Source organism: Budorcas taxicolor, chromosome 5 (assembly GCF_023091745.1).
Source record: "Budorcas taxicolor isolate Tak-1 chromosome 5, Takin1.1, whole genome shotgun sequence".
NCBI lineage: Eukaryota > Metazoa > Chordata > Mammalia > Artiodactyla > Bovidae > Budorcas > Budorcas taxicolor.
This window is the reverse complement of record NC_068914.1, coordinates 87,588,274-87,612,658: the sequence shown is the minus strand read 5'-3', so window position 1 is coordinate 87,612,658 and position 24,385 is coordinate 87,588,274. Positions and strand designations below refer to the sequence as shown.

At 38.2% G+C, this 24,385-nt stretch overlaps 1 protein-coding gene across 1 annotated transcript in view; it reads right to left on the bottom strand.

Annotated features, from left to right (window-relative positions):
* The window catches only part of PTPRB (protein tyrosine phosphatase receptor type B), a 120,979-nt gene that overhangs the window by 55,540 nt on the left and 41,054 nt on the right, over positions 1–24,385 (bottom strand). The window contains exons 5-11 of the mRNA XM_052639583.1: positions 17,646–17,921; positions 16,700–16,951; positions 14,643–14,906; positions 11,485–11,754; positions 9,863–10,123; positions 4,857–5,123; positions 962–1,225 (exon numbers count right to left, since the gene is read on the bottom strand). Coding sequence (XP_052495543.1) covers positions 962–1,225; positions 4,857–5,123; positions 9,863–10,123; positions 11,485–11,754; positions 14,643–14,906; positions 16,700–16,951; positions 17,646–17,921 — 1,854 coding nt within the window. The remainder of the gene's footprint in view (positions 1–961; positions 1,226–4,856; positions 5,124–9,862; positions 10,124–11,484; positions 11,755–14,642; positions 14,907–16,699; positions 16,952–17,645; positions 17,922–24,385) is intronic.

Sequence of the window (24,385 nt, the reverse complement as noted above, 5' to 3'; positions counted from 1 at the left end):
TCTGACAAAACATTAACAGCACCTTAAGCAGTAATCACAGATGTAAGCCCCAGGAGGTATAAGTAAATTGGGAAAATGGTATCTGTCTAAATTTAGTTCTTTATAGCACAATGAAGACCAGGCCTTCAATGCCTTTGCTAAGATTTTGCTTCTAGCCTCAGAACTATAAAGTTTCAAATTTTCACCTTATCTGGAAAAGGATTAACCAACAGACATTTCAGGAAGAATTTCAGGACAGAGAACATTATAGGCTCTTGGGTCATTCAGAACTGAGTTTAAAATCCAGGATGTGAAATGCCCTGGCTGTTTAACAAGTTAAATAACTGGGCAAGTTACCTTGGACTTTGGTTCAACACTTATCACAGCCTGTAAGATGGGAATAATAACAACTACCTCAATAAGGACTTTATAAGGATTAAATTAGTGAACATATATAAAGCCAGAGTCTAGGAACCAAAAAGCACCCCCTAAACAGAAATACTTGCTACTATATCTAAATATACTATGAACTCTAGCCACAAACATTGTGTTCATCTTATTCTGAAGGTATCATGTGCTCACATAAAGAACTTGTTGGGTCAGAATATGAGGACTCTATAACACTGTTGTGATCTCAGCAGTCTTTAATCCCGTCCTTACAGAATTGCTGCAGATCTGTATGTCCTGAGGAGCTTCCCAGGTGGCACTAGTGGCAAAGAACCCGCCTGCCAGTGCAGGAGACATAAGAGATGTGGGTTCAATCCCTGGGTCGGAAGATCCCCTGGAAGAGGGCATGGCAACCCACTCCAGTATTCTTGTCTGGAGAATCCCATGGACAGAGGAGCCTGGTGGGCTACAGTCAATGGACTCACAAAGAGCTGGACATGACTGAAGCGACTTGGCACACACACATGCATTCCTGATGCCCTGAACCACTTAGGCGGCTGGTTCTTAGAGAGTCTGTATCTCATGAAAGCCTCACCTGTCCGTTCTTGGCTGAAGGAATGACTTTCATACTTGCCGCTCCTCGTAGTTATGGTCACGTTGTAGAGGCGGCCTGGGGTGAGGGAGCTGAAGGAACATTCACCGACAGACTTGGCAGTCACGAGGGACTGGACCACCCTGCCGCCGTGGGAGAGCATCACCACATAGCTATCCACGTCTCCGGGAGCCGGCAGCCAGGATATGCTGAGGTAGTCACTGCGGCCAGAGTTGTTTACCGTTACTCCACTCACACTGGAAGGGACTGGGGTTTTAAAGAGGGGGAGAATATTTAAAAAGAAAAGCACAGTCAAATTGTGAATCATTTACTGCGGTCAGCACAAACGGCGTGGACTCAGATCTGATTACCTAGGAAGTGTCAAGGAAGTGTAAGGATTTCACGTTAGCTTTGGGAAGCTGAGAGTTCTTACCTCAGAAGGCTAACCCAAATGAAAATGCAAGAAGTCTTTTGGATGCCTCATCAATATAAGGATGCTGCTATTGAATTTTCATGGTGTGACTGTTTGCAGAGTATTTTAAGTGGAGGCATTTTTATGTGAGTGTGTCAGGACGTTCCCTTTGTAGGACAGGGAACAAACATTAACATCTTAAATGTAAGAGCTTGAATCCAAACCCATTGGTAAAGAAAAGAAGTTTGAGGGGAAAGGTACTCAAGATACAATGGCTTTTCTAAAAGTCTTACTTAGACACTGGATAGCTTCGATCTTCTTGTGATTAAGTTATTTATTTCTGGGGTGTCTAATCATGAACACAGGTGAAGGGGTTATATTTCCCTTTGCAAAGCATCTCCTGCCCTCTAGTGGTGAGAAATAAACTTTAACATCTATTCCGTAAGCAACTAGTCTTGTGGGCACAAAGACCTGTCGTGGAGATAATGACTTTTTTGGTGTCCACCGTAATTGTACAAAAATAGAAAAGATGCGGATGCCTTCCAGGAGTTCCCCAGCTACTAGTACAGTCTGAACATTAATCATTGTGATGCTGAATAATAGTTATTCCCTGTATTAGAAGTAAGCACACAAGAAATAGTACTGTCAGTAGTGAGTTTCAGAATAAAACATTATAGTATATATGAGCTCCCCTGCAGTTTTCATCATTGGTTGACTGACTTCAGGTAAATATTTTCATATAGTTTCATAAAATCCGTACATCACATATAATTGATGGGATTTGGCTAGATGACCTCTGAGAATCCTTCTTATCTAATATGCTCTGACTTTGTGATTTAAGCCCCAAAGTCTTTTTTACATCTATAAGCACTTATCTATCACCAAAGATATAAACAGCACTCTATTGAATAATTCTGCTGACGCTGTTCCATGTATATGGACATTTCCTAGATATAACCTTGAACTTGTAGCCATATTATTTGTGTATTGATGACTTCCCTCCTTCCCGTCCTTCTTTTCTTTATTTTCTGTCCTTCCTACTATCTGCACATCACATCCCTTGGTAGCTCTCAAAATAACTATCCTTGTTTTCCAAAACTGCTGGAAATATTTGCAACTACTAACATTTTATTAGAAAAGATATAATTATCAAAAATATTACCAAAAATTCATGGTTTAAAAAGACAAATACAAAATTAAAAGACAGATATAAAACTTATTTTTCTTTAGAATTAGCATTTTTTCAGGTTATAACTAGATTTGTTAAATACATTTGATATTTTAAATTTTAAATATTTTGCCACCTTATCTAAGCTGGGAGGTTATATATATATTTAAAATCTGTAGAAGTAAAATGAATTATTTCAACCTTGACTAATACTTCAGCAGTTTGAATAGATGGTAATGATTATCAAGGCTTTAGCCACCGAATTATTTTTATAATCTACCATGTTCAAAATATACTAACCAAAGCACCTTTCAAAATTCTCATTATTGTGTTTCTATAGTAATATCCCATTTTCTCCTTTTTCATTATAATGTCTGCGCTCAATGTGTTTGAATAAAATAACTGATGCTTATATTTATGCATATCTTCTCTCCTAAAAACTTTACAATCATTTTTCAAATAATTTCTTGTTTACTTTCTGCATACTTCTATTATATAATGTTGGCCAAATGCTGATACCTCTGTTGCCATTAAAATATAGTATAAAATAATTACAAGTCCTATTTATCAAGTGATCTCAGACACCAAGCTATTTTATTATAGCACAATAAGCTGGGTAGCCCTTGGGGTATTTTAAGATGGGAATTAACCTATGTAGCAGAGTCTGACTACTTGCTCACCAAACCATTTCCTTTTCCTCTTGGACACATAGCTAGACTAGATTGCCCAGCCACTCCTGCAGTGCAGTGTAGTCATACAAATGTTCCCGTTAAAGGAATGTGGGTGGAAGTGATGTGTTTACTTCCAGCTTTGGTAGTCTTTCTCCTCCCTATAACCTCTATCCTCTGGAGAAATGAAGAGACCTCCGAGGATCTACAGGAAGGAAGAACCACAGATGGTAGGACCCTGGGTCCCTAAATTACTGCTTGGAGAAGAACCAACCAAAAGAGTTGTCCAATCAGGAACACCTACATTGTACAGTTGTATAAGCAGGAAATAAGTCAGTGTAATCTGACTAATGCAACTGCAACTCAATGGGAAATGGATGCAAGTTCCTTCTCAACTCTTCTTCTCAACTTATTTCTCCTTCCCCATTCTGATACCTGGTGTTGGCATGAATTACTGGGGATGGAAGAGAAAATGAAGGATGGAGAGCTAGGGCCAGAATCTAGGCCTCTTGATCCCAAACTAAGCTTTTGGGTCCCCCAATCCAATTATGCTACACTGATGGATAGTGCCAAGAATCACTAAAGGAGAAGAAGGAAGATATCGGGAAGAATAGCATCAGTTGCCACAGAATGACAGAAAAGAGCAGACATCAGTGAATTTCTACCTAGACAAGAAATATCTTTTCAGTGACTTAGTTGATCTTTTGGGAGAGTTAGTGAAGTTAATGGTTCTTGGATTCAATAAGCAGATGAGATTCATGATTTTAGAAAAGGACATAACTGTGGATATAGGCTGCTGATACACAGAATCTGAGCATTGGAAATACAGAGGGATGAGCCTGACATCCAACTTCTTATAATCATATGAAATTAAATAGGCAAAGTCACTGACCTGATTCTGAGGTCACTAATAATTATTAAAGCTTCTATTGGATTTATTTAACTGTTTTCCTTTCTAAGAAACTGGAACATACATTTTATATTGTATTTACATTCTTTCTTTGTGTTGTGTAGAAAATTATATTCCTTTCTTTGGTGCTGCAACTCTGTCTGACACATATTGCCATAAGATATAGATTTGCTTACTTAGCTCTCTGCCCTATTTGACTATGAGCTCTTTAAGGTCAAGGAACACTGTTTACTGTAGGTGGCATACAGTATTAAACACTGTTTAATGTTGCCCATGAAAATATATGGGATTAGGGAATTTTATTAACTTTCAACCTCAGAAGTTGGAGACCATTGTTTTTTTCTGTCTTTAAACTAAGAATAAAAAAGAGAATGGAAGATATGTTTTTTTAAAAAAGTTTATGACTTGCTTACCTTAATCTGACATAAAAATTTCAAAGAAAATCAGCTGGATGAAGGAATAAACTTAGGCAGCAAATGACTACTGTGTCATCATTAAGGTTTTCTAGGAGTTCTGACACAAGTATTGGAGATTTTAGAAAATTTAGCATTCATTCTCTCCTCTCTCACTCATCCTCCAGTTTCCATTCCTGGGAGATCACCATGTACCGTCTAAACAGTATTGAAACTTGGCTTTTAGGAAGGTCTGAGTTGGGTCTGTCTTTAGGATGTTTTAAGGCTTCTAGGATATACTCTGGAGGTTCCATGTGCTCAGATATCTGTAGGTCACACTCTTCTTACCTGTCCTTCCCTCCACCACCACTTGTCGGGAAGAGATCCCTCCGCTTACTGTTGTTACCACCACGGAGTAGAGGCTGCCTGATTTGAGCGAGTGGAAGCTGTATCTGCTAGTCTCACTGGAGACACTTTCATTTTTGATGACCACATTTTCATGGATCAGTAAAACTTGGTAGAACTCTATGTCTCCCAAGGCCTGGGTCCAGTTAGTAAACAGACTGTTTGTTGTCCCTTGGTTGGCCACATGCAAACCAGTCACTTGGGCAGGCACTAAAACAGAGCAGAGAGGGAAGAAAAAACAGATGACACTTCATTACCCTAAGGAAGTGTGACAAAAAGGAGTAAAAAATGGAGGCAGTTTTGAAAATGCTAATATATATGCATATACTTTGATATAGACAGTCAGCTTTATTTCCTGTGACATATGGAGAACTAGTCCCCTACAGAGACTCTAGCATTCTGAAAAAGCTGCTTATGTGGAAAATCAAAATTATTTCATATCCAAGGATAAGATGTATGCCTATTAAGTATTTTTTATTTTAAATTTTAAATAATAAAAGGGTGCTATTTTTGACAATTGCTTACCTAATGGGATTTCACCTGTCCCTACTCAATGAGAACTGAAAGTCACATTATTTACGGGATGGTTGTTATGGGGTGGTATTGGGAAATCCCTTCAATCTGATGATTAGATTGTAGTCTAGGAAGCTGGTAATTCTTTACTGGCACATTCTCAAGAGGCCCATTCTTATTATACATGTTTGAGTGAGTGAAAGTCGCTCAGTCATGTCTGACTCTGTGACCCCACCGACTGTACAGTCCAGAATTCTCCAGGCCAGAATACTGGAGTAGGTAGCCTTTCCCTTCTCCAGCGGATCTTTGCAACCTAGGGATTGAACCCAGGTCTCCCGCATTACAGGTAGATTCTTTCCCAGCTGAGCCACAAGGGAAGCCCTGTTATACATGAAAATGTTACAATAATATAAGTTATAGTATTAAATAATAATAATAATGATAAAAACTGAATCAATTATCAAAAAATGTAATTGGCCTATACAACAGTGCTAGGAAAGAGTCATTCTGGGGTCCAAAGCCTGATCTGTCTCACCTGTGAGCCTGTGCCCTTTACCTAATTAACAACCATTGTGATTTTTAACCTGCCTATTAACAAATCTTTTTACACAGATCTTGAAGTTGGCACTTGATAAACATTTCCTTTGTGCCTCTTCCCAGAATTATGATAGATAAGCAAAGGGATTAGAACCTTGGCACAACCTTTCTCAGAAATCACTGACTTTTTGATTAAAATATAAACATATTCATTAAAATATTTTACTGTACATGGGTTGAAAGATTCAATTCTAATTCTAAATTACCTGTGGAAAGCAAAGAAATTATATGCCAAAATAATTTTGAAAAACAAAAATAAAGTTGAAGGACTAACATCATCTGATTTCAAGACTTCTAGAAAGCTACAGTAATGACGACAGTGTGATGTTGGAAAAAAAAGTAGACAGACAGACTAACAGAAAAAAATTGAGGATCCAGAAATAGGCCATGTAGACTGATGTTTTTTTAAAGATGCAAGGGCAATTCAATAAAGAAAGGAGAATCTTTTTCAACAAAGAGGATTACAACTACTGGCTGTTCATGTGCAAAGAAAGAAACCTTGCTTCATATCTCACATATATACAAAAATTCAAAATTGATAATACACCTAAATTCATAACCTAAAACTATGAAACTTCTAAGAGAAAATTTTGATGACCTTGTATTAGACAAAGATTTCTTAGATATGACACCCAAAGCATATTTATGGAATAAAAAATTGACAAATTGGACGTCAAAGTTAAAAACTCATGTTTTGCAAGACACACTAATAAATTAAGGAAAAGACAAGCCAGAGGAGGAGACCAAGATGGTGGAGCAAGAGGACAGAGAGCACAGCGAAAAAGCGGAGGACTACTCTCAACTGAAAAGAAAGAGTAAATCCCTGAAAAAGTGAATGAAACAGAAATCAACAGTTTACCAGGCAAAGAATTAAAAACATTGGTAATAAAAATGTTAACTGAATTAGGGAAAAAGTTTATCTAAACAGTGAACATTTTACCAAGGAACCAGAAAATATAAAATAGATCCAACCAGAAATGAATAACTCAACAGCTGAAATAAAAGGGGGGAAAAAAAACACTAAGAAGGAATGAGGAGCAGACTTAGAACACATAAGTCAGCTAGAAGACAGAATAATGTAAACTACTCAGTCAGAACAAAGAAAGAAAGAAAAATAATTTTAAAAAATGAAAGCAATTTAAGAGATGTCTGGAATAACATTAAGTATTCCAATACTTGCATTATAGGGGTCCCAGAGGTGAAGAGAGAGAAAAGAGGATTGAAAATGTATTTGATGAAATTACATCTGAAGACTTCTCAAGCATGAAGAAAGAAACAGATATGCAGGTTCAGGAAGCACAGAGGGTCCCAAATAAGATGAACCCAAATAAAGCCACAAGACATAGCATAATTAAAATGGCAAAAGCTAAAGAGAAAATTCTAAAGGCAACAAGAGAAAAATAAAGACTCATACACAATGGAATCCTTATAAGGCTCTCAGCTGATTTTTGTACAGAAATATTCCAGGCCAGAAGGCAGTGGCATGATATATTCAAAGTGCTGAAAGGGAAAAACATCTAACCTAAGATTGGATGATTATCAGTTAAAATACCCAGCAAAATTATCAGTTAAAATAGAAGTAGAGATAAGCAAAAACTAAAGACAAGCAAAAACTAAAAGTTCATCAATACTACACATACCCTAAAAGAAAAGTTGAGGGGTCTTCTCTAAATAGAAAACAAGTAAGAATCTATAGGAAATGAAAAACTCCCACTAAAAGAAGGCAAATATATAATAAGAATGAAGGGTCAACCACTTAAAAAGCCAGTATGTACATTAAAAGACAAAAAAATTGTAAATGCGACTATAATAACAATATACAATTAAGGGATCAGCAAAAGATGTAAAATATGGTATCAAACCCACAAAATGTGGGGTAGGAAAGTAAAAAGCATGGGTATTTCAGAATGCATGTGAACTTAAATGACTACCAGTCTAAACCAAGCAGATATAATTATAGGTCAGTACATACGTGAATCCCATGACAACCACAAATCAAAAAGGATAAAATATCAAAGAGTAAACTTAATCAAGGAGGTGAAATATAGTCTGAAAACTATAAAAACATTGATGAAGGAAACTGAAGATGATACAAAGAAATGGAAAGATATCCCATGCTCTTGGATTAGAAGAATTAATATTGTTTAAAATGGCCATACTACTCAAAGTAATCTATAGATTTAATGCAATTACTACCAAAATATCCATGACATTTTTTACAAAGCTAGAAAAAAAAATCCTAAAATTCACATGGAATCACAAAAACCATGAATTATCAAAGCAATCTTGAAAAACAAGAACAAAGCTGGAGATATTAAGCTTCCAGAATTTAGATTATACTAACACATAGATCAATAGAACAGAACAGACAGCCCAGAACTAAATCCACACACTTATGGCTATTTAATCTATGGCAAAGGAGGCAAGAATATACAATGAAGAAAAGATATTCTTTTCAACAAGTGGTGCTAGGATAACTAGACAGCTACATGTACAAAAATGAAATTAGAATATTTCATCACACTATACACAAAAATAAACTCAAAATTGATTAAAGACCTAAATGTAAGATTGGAAATCATAAAACTTCTAGAACAGAACATAGGCAGAACACTCTTGACATAAATTGTAATAATATTTTTCTGGATTTGTCCCCTAAAGGCAAGAGAAATAAAAGTAAAAACAAATGAGACGTGATTAAACTTAAAAGCTTTTGCACAACAAGGGAAATCACTACAAAAACACTTTCATTTCTGGCACAACCATGAAAATCCCCTCAATAAACACAACTGCACATGCTGGACAAAACATAAAAATGTAAATATATGAATGAGTTGTCAAGAATGTAATGAATTCTCAGAAACCTATAATAAAGTGAGAGAGGTAACTGGATAGCTGAAGCAGACTTTCACCATGAGGGCACCTTTCAAATATAAACCTAAGCTTTGATTTTATAGCTTTGCTGGAACTATGAATAGGACTTTCCCAGGGTGAGGAACCTCATAGGTGACTCTGCATAATACTGAATCCTGAAAGCTTACATTCTAAATGTAAGTGAAATAAATATTTTCTCCCTGTTCCCCATGTACTTCAGCCTCCTTAGTATTGGGAGAAAAAACTTCCACTGAGAATTCATCACATTTTCAGCGAGTTTGCAACCCAACTTCATAAAACCTGGGTGATCAAAAACCTCAAGCTGATAATTTCGATTAAATGTCTGAGTTGCTAGAGATCCTGTGCACCTGAAAGAATCTCAAGAAAAGAAAATTCTTTCTGAAACCTATCTCAAAGAATTCCCACAAAATAAAAATCCAAGATATATGAGTTTAAAGTAAAGATCACAAACATTTGAGGAAGTAAAGCACCATGGGCAAAGGCAGACAACTCGATAAACAACAGGACTGAACTCCTGATGATTTCAGATACTGGACTAATCAGACATAGATTGAAAATGAAAGTCATTAATTTACTTAAAGTAATAGAAGCGGGAGAATGGAAAAGCAACTGAATACAAAACAGATTTGAAAGACAACCAAAGAAAATATTTAAAAGTGAAGAACATAACAATTAAATTTTAAAACTCAATGGGTGGACTTTCAAATAGATCAGATAAAACTAAAAAAAGAATTAATAAACTAAAACTAAGACCTGAGGAAATTATCCAGACTATAGCCCAGAGAGCAAATATACGGAAAACATGAAACATGAATGTATAGATATATACAATGCCCAGTATGCCCAGTACTGAATAGGCTCTTAATGAACATTTATAAGATGAATGTTACATAATTCAGCAGACAGGATACTTTTAAAGTCTAACATTTATTTTAAAATATCACCTGTTCTTCCTTTTGTTAAAGATGAATTTTTGAGGTCTCCACTAATACTGGTGACTGTAGCTATGTATTTTCGTCCAGGCACCAGGTCAGTGAAAGTGAATTCTTTGGCATCTCTGGGAAGCAACTTATGGACGAGTAAGAGGTCTCTGTCGATGAGTGAAATGATGTATTTCTCCCATTCTGCTGCAGGGGTCTGCCACATGATGGTCAGTGAGGTTTCATTGGCATGTTTGACACGAAGATGAAGGACAGCCAGGGGAACTGAGAAAAAAGCAGTAGACATTTGGGTCATTTGGGTGCTGGAGGAGACTCTTGAGAGTCCCTTAAACTGCAAGGAGGTCAAACCAGTCAATTCTAAAGGAAATCAATCCTGAATATTCACTGGAGGGACTGGTGCTGAAGCTCCAACAGTTTGGCCACCTGATATGAAGAACTGACTCATTAGAAAAGACCCTGATGCTGGGAAAGACTGAGGGCAGGAGGAGAAGGGGATGACAGAGGATGAGATGGTTAGATGGCATCATTGACTCAATGGCCACGAGTCTGGGCAAGCTCTGGGAAATGGTGAAGGACAGAGCATGGTGTGCATGGGGTAGAAAAGAGTCAGACACGACTGAGCAACTGAACAAGAACAATGTCTGGGTCATTGATTTACTCGGATACATTTGAGTATTCTTTAGAGATCTGCTCCTTTCTACCCACAGGAGTGTTCTAGTCGAACATTTCTTTTCTGAATGCTTATAAGCATTTATCAAAAAAAAAAAAGAAGCTAATCACAAAAAACGTTGTTTGTGTAACATAACCAGAAATAAGGATTCAAAAGAGTACTCTTGGAAATTACTGGGTCATTTATTTTTGATCATCATCCAGGAGATATTAACAGTTGGAAAATGAAGAGATGACTGGAAGACACAGTTGGCAAGCTAAAGACATGGTCCTTGGTCCTTTTCTTTGACATTCTTCTAAGAACACTGCATCAGTGTAGTTATTTCCTTATTATCACGCGAGACTAAGAGAGAATATATTTGAATTTCCCTCTAAGTGTGGCATATTCCACACCACAGGGATTTTCATAGAAACGTTGAGCTTAGAGGTCAACTCTCTTACTTGAAAATTGAGGAAATGGACTCAGAGAGGTTGTGACTTGCCCATGGAATTACAGTGTAATGGTGACAGCAAGAACACTGAAATCCATGTCTTAGAAACCTCACTCTCCTCTGCCCTAAAATCTGAATATATCCCTCATTGCTTTAACAACTCTTTTGTGGTACCTGAAACTCTCCCATTAGTCAGCAGTGGGTCAAGGCAGTGGTTCTCTAACACTAACTACCAAGAAATAGTTATCAAATATCTACTTTGTGGGGAGGATTCACCCAGATTGTTTCCTTATTCTTTTGATGTTAAAAAAGGTCTTTCTTTTATACAATGGACTTACTAGCGGAAGTGATTTCTGTTGTTCTAATTTGACAAAATTAAACATTACCAACCTATTTCAGTCTACCAGTTTAAAATGTCTCAAATCCAGGGAATGCTGGGGTAAGATATTGATGGTTACCTGAATTACTTGGATGAAGGTCCAAATTAAGGTTCTGTCAGTCATTAACACCATAATATTTGCGTACCTGTCCTGCCTTGGCAACGCATAGAATTCTTCAGATTTCCGCTCTCAACAGTGACTTCTATCTCATACTGTCTTCCCGGTATAAGCCCCACGTCAGCTATGACATAGTGTGTTTCCTCCTTTCCCACGGTGATGTTGAGCAGCACCGAAGAATCATTCCAGAGCAGGATACGATAGCGCTCCCAGTCTCCAGCAGGGGGCGACCAGCTTACCACCAGGGACTTCGTAGAACCATTGCTGTTTGCCTCCAGTTCCTCAACTTTCTGTGGAACTAAACAGTGAAATGATGTCACAAGGAGATACCAAAATCCAAAGGTAAGGATACTTGTTCACTTTTCATGGCAGACAGTAGATAAGAAACCTAATAGTAGCAATTCAAAACATTTCTATCTCCTCCTGATGTTTGTGAATTGCAAATGAGTCATTTGGAGCCATCTGACATGTGAGACATGTTTGCGAAAATCATTTTAGCAATATATCAGTAGTGTGATCTTCTGTAACACTATTAATAACCTGGTGATACGAATGCTGTTTTTTTTTTTTTAATTACACACCAGCCCTAGAGACAATTGATATTGCTTCTAATGACAGTGACACTGATGGATATGGTATCTATCAGAAGATAGTGGTCACAAAACTTTCCTTTCTTTTCCAGTTGAAAAGATTAACCTTCTAGCAATATAACTCTGATCTTATTATTCCTTTGCTCAAAAACATTCAAGGTTTCTCCATTAACTACAGAATAAAACATCAAGTCTTTGTTGCAGAGTTTGTAGCTCTCCCAAGTCAAAGCCCAGTTCCTGCCAGTCTTCACCCTGACGTCTCCTTGCAGGGCCCCTCCCTGATTCCCCACTAGTGAATGCTGGCCTCCAGTTTCTCATCCTTAGACCTTAGATCGCCTGGGCTCCTCTGCCACTGTGTCTTTGTTTTTATTATTCCCTATACCTCAAATGCCCTTCCCTCCTTTCCCTCTTAACTTGCCAAGAGCTTCATATTTTAAAAATCCCAGTTAAAGGCCATTGCCTCCCCAGAATCTTTACTGATCTTCTGAAAGAGAGCTTCTCATTTCTTTCTTACCACATTTATGGCTTTTATCTGGCATCTCCAATAACATAGACAATGGACCCTGGAATCAGACAGCCTGGTTTAAACTCCATCACTTACTGGTTGGATGACTATGGACAAGTTATTTGACCTCTCTGAATTATCTATAAACTGGTGATAACAATAAGGCATCTAGTGATTTTGGTGAAAACTGAATGAAATAATGCTGTATTCAGTCAGTGCCTGATCCATGGAAACATCAATATAATTACATCATTAAAATGTAATATTTTTAAAAAATTGTGTGCATATTCTACCTTTGTGTGATTAAAATATAACTTCCTTAGAAACAAGGGTTAGCAAAGTAAATATTGATATTTCAGAATTTTCAGGCCATATATTTCTATTTTTCTTTTGTTTTCTTTCTTTTTAAAGCTGCTTTAAAATGTAAGAACCACTCAGTTTGGTGTTGCACAAAAATAGGTCACAGACCATATTTGGCTGAAGGACCATCTTAATAACTCTGAAAGTGCATGATACTATAATTTATACAAGGAAGGCACTGCATAAATGTTTGGTGGCATAATAAAATAATTTATGGAAAACATGGTTAAGACTCTGACGCTGGGAAAGATTGAAGGCAGGAGGAGAAGGGGACGACAGAGGACAAGGTGGCTGGATGGCATCACCAGCTCAATAGACATGAGTTTGAGCAAGCTCCAGGGTATAGCAAAGGACAGGGAAGCCTGGTAAACATGGGGTCACAAAGAGTTGGACACAACTGAGTGACTGAACAACAAACAACAACAAAGCCCTCATTATAAGAGTTGATCAGAAATGTTTTATTGATTAGTATCAGTTCTAATTCATTTATGCTACTGAAGTAGTGTGACATGAAAGAGCACAGGGCAGAGCCAGTAATACAGACTGTTCAGAAATCAATCCATATCCATTTGCTTAAAAAGCTCATAAAATGCAATCAACCCTCTGCTTGACTCTGCACAGGGGGCCCTCACTCATAGGCGCTCTCAGTCTCCACAGGAATTATGCAGACTATACTCCCCAAGGTGGGGAACTTTCCCTCTGCCTTATTTTGAGAAATCCATATGCAGGTCAGGAAGCAACAGTTAGAACTGGACATGGAACAACAGACTGGTTCCAAATAGGAAAGGAGTACGTCAAGGCTGTATATTGTCACCCTGCTTGTTTAAATTATATGCAGAGTACATCATGAGAAATGCTGGGCTGGAGGAAGCACAAGCTGGAATCAAGATTGCTGGGAGAAATATCAATAACCTCAGATATGCAGATGATACCACCCTTATGGCAGAAAGCGAAGAAGAACTAAAGAGCCTCTTGATGAAAGTGAAAGAGGAGAGTGAAAAAGTTGGCTTAAAGCTCAACATTCAGAAAACAAAGATCATGGCATCCAGTCCCATTGGTTCATGGCAAACAGATGGAGGAACAGTGGAAACTTTATTTTTGGGGGCTCCAAAATCACTGCAGATGGTGACCACAGCCATGAAATTAAAAAATGTTTACTCCTTGGAAGGAAAGTTATGACCAACCTAGACAGCATATTGAAAAGCAGAGACATTACTTTGCCAACAAAGGTCCTTCTAGTCAAGGCTATGATTTTTCCAGTAGTCATGTATGGATGTGAGAGTTGGACTATAACGAAAGCTGAGTGCCGAAGAATTGGTGGTTTTGAAGTGTGGTGTTGGAGAAGACTCTTGAGAGTCCCTTGGACTGCAAGGAGATCCAACCAGTCCATCCTAAAGGAAATCAGCCCTGAATGTTCATTGGAAGGACTGATGTTGAAGCTGAAACTCCAATACTTTGGCCACCTGATGCGAAGAGCTGACTCATCTGAAAAGGCTCTAATGCTGGGAAAGATAGAAGGTGAGAGGAGAAGGGGACAACAGAGGATGAGATGGTTGTATGGCATCACCAACTCAATGGACGTGAGTTTGAGTAGACTCCGGGAGTTGGTGATGGACAGGGAGGCCTGGAGTGCTCATGACTGAGCGACTGAACTGAACTATTTTATCCCATTCTAAGATGGATCAGAGAGTGATTTGAGCAACTAAGGAATTTATGGAGCCTTAGACTCACCTGTTCTGCCCACTGCTGTCTTGTGAGCAGATAATTCACCAGACACACAGCTGATGGTGACTTGATAAAGTCGTCCAGGGGCCAAGTCTTTAAATTGACTTTCAGTAATCTGGGATGCTAATATTCTGGATTGTTTGATGGTCCCTTGGTAAGACAGGGTAATGTTGTAGAAATCCACATTTCCGGAAGGCCTTTGCCACTTGACTTTTAGAGAAGTCATAGTGCCTTCATTCGTCACCTTCAGATTTGAGACTTCCATGGGGGCTAATTAGGAAGAACAGGAAAGAGATTTTATTTCAGGATGTCATATCACTCTTATGGCCAAATTCTGACCTGTATTTTAATCTCTACAAGCCACAGTCTCTGCTCTGAAGAAAATGACTTCACGATGTTAAAAAAAATACTACAAAACCAAAGAAAGGTTGTCTGGTTAGTGAACAGTTCTGTCTATCTCACTAAGCCTAGAGGCCTTTAGCTTAATGATGGCTTGGGTCAAAAAAACTTAAAATGGTCTTTTCCAGTTCTGAAATTCTTTAAGTGGACTCCTCAAAGAAGTCGGTCATCTGCCTAATTTCCACCCATCTTTTTTATGTATTTAATAACAGCAAGTACATAATAAATAGATTGGTTGATTGATTGGGTATCATAAATTTTTGTGCTAAAAGTACTTTCTTTTTTATATTAAATCATGATAAAGCTAAAGCTTAAGAGTTGTCCTATTATTTCATCAAAGGAAATGATAACAAAGAGGAGATACTTTGGTGAATATTTTTTCTAACTTTTGCCTATGCTATAATTTTTGGCTTCACTAATGGCATAATATAAATTAATAATGTTTCACTAAAATAACAGATATAGCACACTGTTTTTGCACAGGCAAATTAGAAATGTAATTGCTCTTGATATACATAAATAATAAGATATATAGTACTTTTTTTGCTAATATATATATATATATATACACTTTTTTTTTCAAGTGTGATATAAAAATATGTAAATATATAGGTGTCTTCAAATATCTTTCCTACCAACCTCCTATAGTTTCAGGAACTCTCCCCACTAGAATAATGTCTGCTGCTGCTGCTGCTAAGTTGCTTCAGTCGTGTCTGACTCTGTGTGACCCCATAGATGGCAGCCCACCAGGCTACCCTGTCCCTAGGGTTCTCCAGGCAAGAACACTGAAGTGGGTTGCCATTTCCTTCTCCAATGCATGAAAGTGAAAAGTGAAAGTGAAGTCACTCAGTCGTGTCTGACTCTTAGCGACCCCATGGACTGCAGCCCACCAGGCTCCTCTGTCCATGGGATTTTCCAGGCATTAGTACTGGAGTGGGGTGCCATTGCCTTGGGCACTACATATTTTAGAGTTTCTCTTAAACATACATAGCTTCCCAAAGGAGGGGATTTTTTAACACAGTAGACTGACTAGAAGCATTAGAATCCACTTGAATGGAAGCTCCATGAAGGCAAAGACATTGTCTTTCTTGGACACTGTTGCATCTACAATGTCGACTATATCGTTTGCACCTTACAAATACTGATTAAAAGAACAAATGAATGAGTATGTGTGTATATACACGATTCATTAAAACTTAGCAGAGCACAGATGAGCTTTCTTGCTATGTCAGCCTATGCAAACAACTATAGAATTGGGTCTCAGTAGATGCTTCATAGAAGAGAAGGTTTGGGAAATGGCTGGTTCACAGGAGTAGGTGTTTGTATAGCACTGAGAAGAGTAATCCTGGTTCATTGTGAGTGATGTCACAAAGGCAGTGGATGCTGGTTTAAGAGAAGGAAGTAACAATCCTTAAATAAAAAGAGAAGCTGAGACTATATCCATGATTAATTTTGCTATTTCATAACGCTGCCAAGGGCTAGCCTAAACTTTAGAATAAAAGGGAATCCCTCTTTAAGTAGAAATATGGATACATATTAAGGTCTTTTATAATTTATGGATTTTAATTTGTCCTATACTGCCACTATTCAAATAATAAACCTTATTTATTAAAGATTTCTTTGAATTGAGCTTATTACTGTACAGAAAAGCTAGGGAAACTTACTTGTCCTGGCTGATTTCCACCTGTAGTTTTGCAGCCCTGCAGCGTCACTAACAATGGTGACATTATAGAGGTGACCAGGCGTCAGTCCATGAAAAGTGTAGAAAGTAGTGTCCACAGCATTACTATGAACTAGAATCCCTTTATCCATTAACATCAGCTGGTATCGTTCCACGTTCCCAGAGCCACGTGACCAGGAAATCAGGAGCGAATTAGTTTTCGCCAAAACACCAATGTCTTTCACTGGGGATGGCACTAGTGGGATAGAATGCATTTCCAAAGTGTTATTCATAATTTCCTTATAAAATATATAAACACATTTTATTTGAAACCACACATTCATTTTTGCTTCTCTGTAATTTGTGTAATAACTAATGAAAATAGCACCCTTGACATTTTACTGGGATCTGGATTAATGCTCTTTTCAAATCCCACAGCCTAAAGCTACATCATAGTGTACCTATCTCCCCCATTTAACAGGTATCAAGGTAGATTTTGCCAATGGAGTATGATGTGGCATAGTAGTAAAAAGAAAAGAGAAAAGAAAGAACTATAGAAGATGAAAAATTGAAAGAGCAACAAAGCAGGAGAGAAAATCAGTGGCGAGTGAATGATAAGACAGTGTGTTATGGAAGGAAGTGGTAATGTGCCACTGATACTGAGAGGCATGGGTTCAAGCAAAGACTTGTTAGGAAATATCTTCATTTTGGAGAAAGTTCCGGTCCCAGAGAAGCTCCATGACTTGTTCAAAATCACCTGGCAAGGTGGCAGCCCAATCCCACCTCCTTGTTTCCAGTCCAGTCTTTCCTCTATATCAAACAGTTTCGTTGTCTGTCTGTCTATCTATCGTTGATCTCACGGCATTCTTACTGCTTTTTACTTCTTACTAATATAATTTCAAAAGGAGTATAGACTATTAACTACTCAACTACATGTAAACAAATCTTACCTGTTGATCCATTGGCATACATTGTAGAGGAACGTTTATCCCCAGAAATAGCTGTGATGGCAATTTTATACTTATTACCAGCAGTGAGGTTGAAAAACGTGTATTCATTTCGTGAAGCTCTTTCTTGAATTTGGGCCATCTGTATCTTTTGGTTATCATCAAGTAACTGTACCTCATACCAGGTGACTTTTCCCGAGGAAGGAGTCCACCAAACATGCAAACTGGTAGAAGTTGTTTTCTCTTTACTGACTTCAAACCTAGCAGGAGGTAAAGGATCTATGGGGCAAAAACCAAAAAGGAGAAGGTGGCTTGAGGACTGTTGCAGATGCACTCTTACCTTGCTACAATCCAGACTCAGTTTCCTTCAACACTTTCAGAACTCTGCTGCCCATGATATGAATGGGCATTTTACACTACTTCCAAACCACTGCAGTTAAAAACGGAATCTACCTTAGCTATTAGTCATATAAACTCCTTTTTTTCTAATAAAACTTTTTTGTTTCAACAGCTCTGAGCTTGGAGATCCAAGCAAGGTTACATTTTCTTTGGCTTGCAGGTTTTGCATTTTTCAAACATTGACAAACATCCAGGCTCTTCCTGGATAAATACTGAAAATCTCAACAGAAAATATAGATATTAAGAAATAATTTTAAAATTTCTGCTAAATGTTCTCTTTTTTAGGTTGTGGGGCTTAGGGGCTTACATTTACAAAACTTTGGGTTGTTCTTAGATATCAGAAAATCACAAAAGATACAAACCTGGTAATGAAGCCAAGGTTAGGTATGTTCACCAAAATGAATACTCCCAACAACAGGGATTCCCTGGGACTTCCCTGGTAGTCCAGTGGTAAAGAATCTGCTTGTAATGCAGGGGGTGTGGGTTTAATCCCTGGTCGGGGAACTAAGATCCCACATGTCCTGGACCAACTAAGCCCATGCACCACAACTAGAGAGTCTGTGCACCACAAGGAAAGATCCCACATTGTGCAGTGAAGATCCTGTGTGCTATAATTAAGACCCAACTCAGCCAAATAAATATTTTTAGAAACTGGGATTCCTTATGTCCCTAGATTTTTTTAAACTTGAGTTCTGGGACATTTTGGAGCTGCCAGAACTCTTAGAGCAGACAGGAATGGGTTAGTCCTGGACCTGGCTGTGCACTTAATTTCAGTTCTCAAAGCCATGGGTCAGTTTGAGGAGTCCTGTTTCCTGTGTACTGAATCTTCACTGTAGAACTTAAAATAGGATGACCGGGACATCTCCAGGTTAGGAACTAAGGGAATAAGATTTAGAGAGCAGATGATGCTGTGTGACCATCTGAGTAATGAGGCTCTCCTCACCCTAAATATGGGGAGAAGAAATGCTGACAGTGACGTATACAACGTTTTCAGAAATCCTACCTGGCTTTTGTTTTAGGAAATGAGCTCAAGATACTGGAGACTAAATTTCAAGAGGCAGGTTAACTGTTTTAGTGGCATGGCAGAGTGATCTCAGTTCTTATCTACCACCTGGTAAATTATATTTTACTCACGAAATAAGAAATTCTAGCATCTTCCTAGAACAGTATATGTTTTAAGAAAGTCTTCACTTGTCATTAGCATAAATACAAATAGGAACAAGGTAATCTTACTCTATATTCAAAAGGCATTTATAGCCAAACAGCTCAGTAGACTGTGGGTCACCCAGAGATGTCACACATAGGCTAAATACAGCCAAGTCAAGGCAGCAAACTTTGGGACTCCACAGCACAGGTGAGCTAGGAGGCCAAGGTTCTATGGTTTATACCCCAGCAGCACAGGTTCACAGCTGCTAAACAGTGTAGACTCTAGAGTCTTGAATCGGGTCTCCCGCTTTGCAGCTGTATAGCAATTCCTTCACCTCCCTGTGCCTCAGCTGTGTCCTCCACGCAATGCTGATAACAATACTATCTTTTCAGTAGATCTGTTATGAAGATGAAATTGAGTATTTTATCTAGAGAACTTAAAAAAGTGTCTGGCACATGGTGTTCAATGTTTGCTGTTATTTCTATTACTATTATTCCTCTTCTAGTTGGGACAATCTTGTCATAGAAGTAGTGGCAGAGAGAGCAGGCTTTGGAGTCCGAACTCCATTTCTCCCCCTGTCTGGGGAGCATAACAACAGTACCTATATTCTTTAAATGTTTGGAGGAATCACAAGATATACCAGAGACTGCACCTGGTATACAATGTATTCTGTCTATGAGATCATAAAAAAGAAATTTTCTCCGAATCACTGACAGAATGGAGGCAAAACTGGAATACCATCTTTTTAAGAGACTAAACTGATAATAGCATTAATTGCTTTTCTTAAGAAAAAAAAAAACTTGGAAAAATCTTATCAATTTATTCCCATGAACTAACTTTCTAACCCTTAAGATAAAATTAAAAAAAAAAATTCCCAAGATGATTCTCATTTATGAGTTCTTGAGGAAAAACAGTATGGGTTTGTGTCTGTGTGTATGTGTGGCAATATTATTTAAATTTTCTACCCTACATAACAATCTACAATTAAAGACACCATAATAAAAGGAAAGAATACAATTTCCCCTCACAAAAAGTTTTCTTGTTATCATGAGATTCTCATAACCCGAGAAACTCAAGAGCAACCTTGTCATAGCCAACGGAGGTGATGCGTTTTTGCTGAAGAGGCATTTTAAGGACAAGAACGAGAGAAAGAGATGCTTTCCAATGATTGTTCAAATGGGATCAATACTGTCACCTACATGCACAGTGCAGCCAGGTAAAGGTTAAAGAAAGTAATGTTATGATCCTTATGATATAAACACATATAATTTGCAAAATAAAAGCTATAAAAAATGAATTTTAAGGTTGCGTGCCTAGAGGGTGAAGTTCAGAAATGCAGGCTTTATCTAATCTCTCTGAGCCAGAAAACAAAACAGTCAACCCTTTGTACATCCGCTAGAACAAAGAAACAATGAGATTGGGAAGTGCCTGGGCTGCAAGAACCTGCACTGGAAACAAACACTTAAAACCCCATTTATGCTGTGATAAAGGCCTTTGCTGGCAGAGGTCCACTATTGCTATGCATACAGCAGGAGTGCGATAGTTTTCAAACTTTTCAATCTAAGACCAAGGAACACTCTGCTGTATTAAATTTTTAAAGTTTTCAATATTTTATTAGAAACAAATTAGATACTTCCATCAGGATGCTAGTTTCATCAATCTCTCTATCTGTCTATCTATCTACCTATCCATCTATATATCATCTACCTATGTAGGTAAGTATCTATCTAGATATCTAGATAGATATATGAAAGAGAGTTTTTTTATTTTATTTTATTTTTTTACTTTACAATGCTGTATTGGTTTTGCCATACATTGACATGACTCCACCACAGGTGTACATGAGTTCCCAACCCTGAACTCCCCTCCCACCACTCTCCCCATATCATTTCTCTGGGTCATCCCAGTGCACCAGCCCCAAGCATCCTGTATCCTGTATTGAACCTAGACTAGCGATTTGTTTCTTACATGATAGTATACATGTTTCAAGGCCATTCTCCCAAATCATCCCACCCTCTCCCTCTCCCACTGAGTCCAAAAGTCTGTTCTTTACATCTGTGTCTCTTTTGCTGGCTCACATACAGGGTTATCATTACCATCTGAAAGAGAGTTTTAATGCTATTTGAAAATTTAGTCATATGTCTGTAATATTATCATATGAAGATCATATGTAATTAGAAAACCCTACTTGACTTATATAATTTACGCTGATGGCTAAAAGTTATCAATGTATACATGTATGCATGTATAGTCTTTCTGGTTTTTCCATCCACAGCTCTCATACATACAGTAACCAGTGAAGTATTATTAAGCTATGAGAACTATTGGAAACCATAAATCAATAATTTAATCTCAATCAATATATCAAAATTTATCATTAGCCATAAAATTAAGACATCTTTGTATTTCTTGGTTCCAGACAGGCCTGAAATGTGGAGTGAGTGCCAAATGCAAAATTCTGCAGTATTCACCTGCTCAGTTTCAGTGAATTTCATTATCAGGAAGCCCTAGAATTTCATAAGTAGGTTTGCTATCGATCTGCTTTTGCTGATAAAGTTTAGTCAAATGCCTGAACCAAAACAGATTCTTCCTTTTTTTTTCTTTTTTTTTAAATTGACTTAAGGAGAGAGAAAAACCCTTATGTATAAAATGGAAGTGATATCTAAAAAATTCTTTGTATAGGCCATGAAAGCATTATTATCTATTGCTATAAGAATTTGAGGAGTGTTTAGAATTCAAAATGTTAGTATGTATTTTGGAAATAAATTTAGCCTTATAACAAGAGAGCAGACAATTCATAAGTTAGTGTCAAAAGCTTTTTTTGAAATCATATAGCACAGAGTATACATGCATACGATCTGGTCATTTACAATGTGCTTTGGAGAAGATGAGAGGCATTAAGTGACTCATTTACATTACACAGGTAATTCAGCTGAGCTTCTAACATCTGGCTCCCAGTGAGTTCTTTTCTATCACACCTTAGTTGTTCCAGGGTGGAAAATGATGACCATGAGTCTCATGGTCAGTATAACAAAAAATCAAACCAGATGTCTAAGAAAAATAATAGACAAATGTACAGAAGCTTCATTTGATGAAGCTTTGATGATGGTTTGGATACTGTAATACAGAAAAATGAATAACAACATTAATAAAAGCTAAATCTAATTCCACATACAGGAACATTCTATCAATTTTTAAAAATTATTTCGTGTGTCTATTCCTTTTTCTCTCCTACTGCCTTAACCTGGTATTCCTTGTGTTGTGTCGGATTACTGCAAGTGTCTTGCTTATTTTCTGTCTTTCTCCCACTATTGCCAAATAATTGCTTTGTATATCTCTCCCATCTGCCATCCTGATTTCCAAGGAAGCACCAAGAATTCTTCATGAGATGAAGTCTGAATTTCTCCACAGAAACTCAAGGTCTTCTCAAGCAGGATACTATCCTCCACCCACCTCTCCAACACACACCTTATGTTTTAGCACTAACTCCAGTCCAAGAGATCTATGTGATTTTATGTGATTACAGAGTCAACTTCTGTACCTTTACAGGAATTATGATACTATTCTAGTTAAAAGCAGGGTGGCTAGGAGACCAGAAGCTGCACTTAGTAGCCCTCTACATAAAACGGTGTGAACATCAACTGTTCATATAAAGTAATTGGGAATTTTATCATGGAAACCCAGTAAGGGTGAGGCAAAGCCACAAAGCATTCCTCGGTACAGGTTTTTGAAAATAGGCAGAAGAAGAAAATGAGAAAGCAACTGCTCTCACAATCTGTAGTTAATTAAATACACTTATAAAGAGGAAGAGCTTCCCAGGTTGCACTAGTGGTAAAGAACCCACCTTCCAATGCAGGAGACATGAGACTCAGGTTTGATCCCTGGGTCAGGAAGGTCCCCTGGAGGAGGGCATAGCAACCCACTCCAGTATTCCTGCCTGGATAATCTCGTGGACAAAGGAGCCTGGCGGGCTACAGTCTGCAGGGTCTCAGTGTGACACAGCTGAAGTGACTTCGCACGCATGCATAGAGAGGAAAATCTCTTTCAAAGGGCTTCCCTGGTAGCTTTGTGGTAAAGAATCCGCCTGCCAGTGCAGGGAACACGGGTTCGATCCCTGGATAGGGAAGATCCACTGGAGAAGGAAATGGAAACCCACTCCAGTGTTCTTGCCTGGGAAATCCCATGAACATGGGAGTCTGCTGGGCTACAGCACACGGGGTTGCAAGAGTCAGACAAGACTTAGTGACTAAACAACAGCAACGATTTTATTTTACTTTGTTGCAGTTTGACTATAGTCAGCTTTTTGACTTAGAAGATGATGTATACCATATTATGCTAATAAAACATTTCATTTTATCCACTTTATACACTAGACAGAAAGTTCAGGTAGTAAAGAACTTTCAAAGTTTTAACAGCCTTAAAATTAAATCAGGTTAGAAAATTATTGCATCATGATTAACAACAGTGAGGAATACCATATTATTTGGCTTCTGAGAGTCTACAGCTTACTCAGGCATATAGGACATGTGAAAAAAGCTAAACGCAAAGGTGACCTATCAGGGAGGCTGACTTTGAGGTCACACTATACCTGTGTTCAAATCCCAACAATGTCACTTCAAACAGTGACTTTAGGCAAGCCACTTATCTGCACCGAGGCTAAGTTTCCTCATCTGTAAAATGGGACACCTGCTTTACAGAGTTGCAGTGTTAGGAGGTAATGGAGGCAAAGTGTTCGGCACAGCCCAGGCATGTGGTGAGGCCTCAGAAAATGGCACTTGCTGTGAGTACTGCTACTGTTCTTGCTGTTCAGGGTAACAGGTCAGTGTCAATGCTGAAAATGCAAAAGGGGAATGACATTCGAGGATGAAGATCTCAGAGGTGGGCTTCATGAAGGAAATGAGCTTGAGCAAATTGGAAGGTCAAGCAGGACTTAGAAATCAGAGAGAGGAGAGGCCAATGCAGAGTGAGAGGGCAGCTGAAGCTGCTGCTGCTGCTGCTGCTGCTGCTAAGCTGCGTCAGTCATGTCCGACTCCGTGCGACCCCATAGACGGCAGCCCACCAGGCTCCGCCGTCTCTGGGATTCTCCAGGCAAAAACTACTGCGCTGAAAAGCTCACTTCCATTGAGTATTAGAGAACTGTGTCAACACCGAGGGGACCCTGACAGCTGATAGAAACTTTAATACCCTCAGGATATCC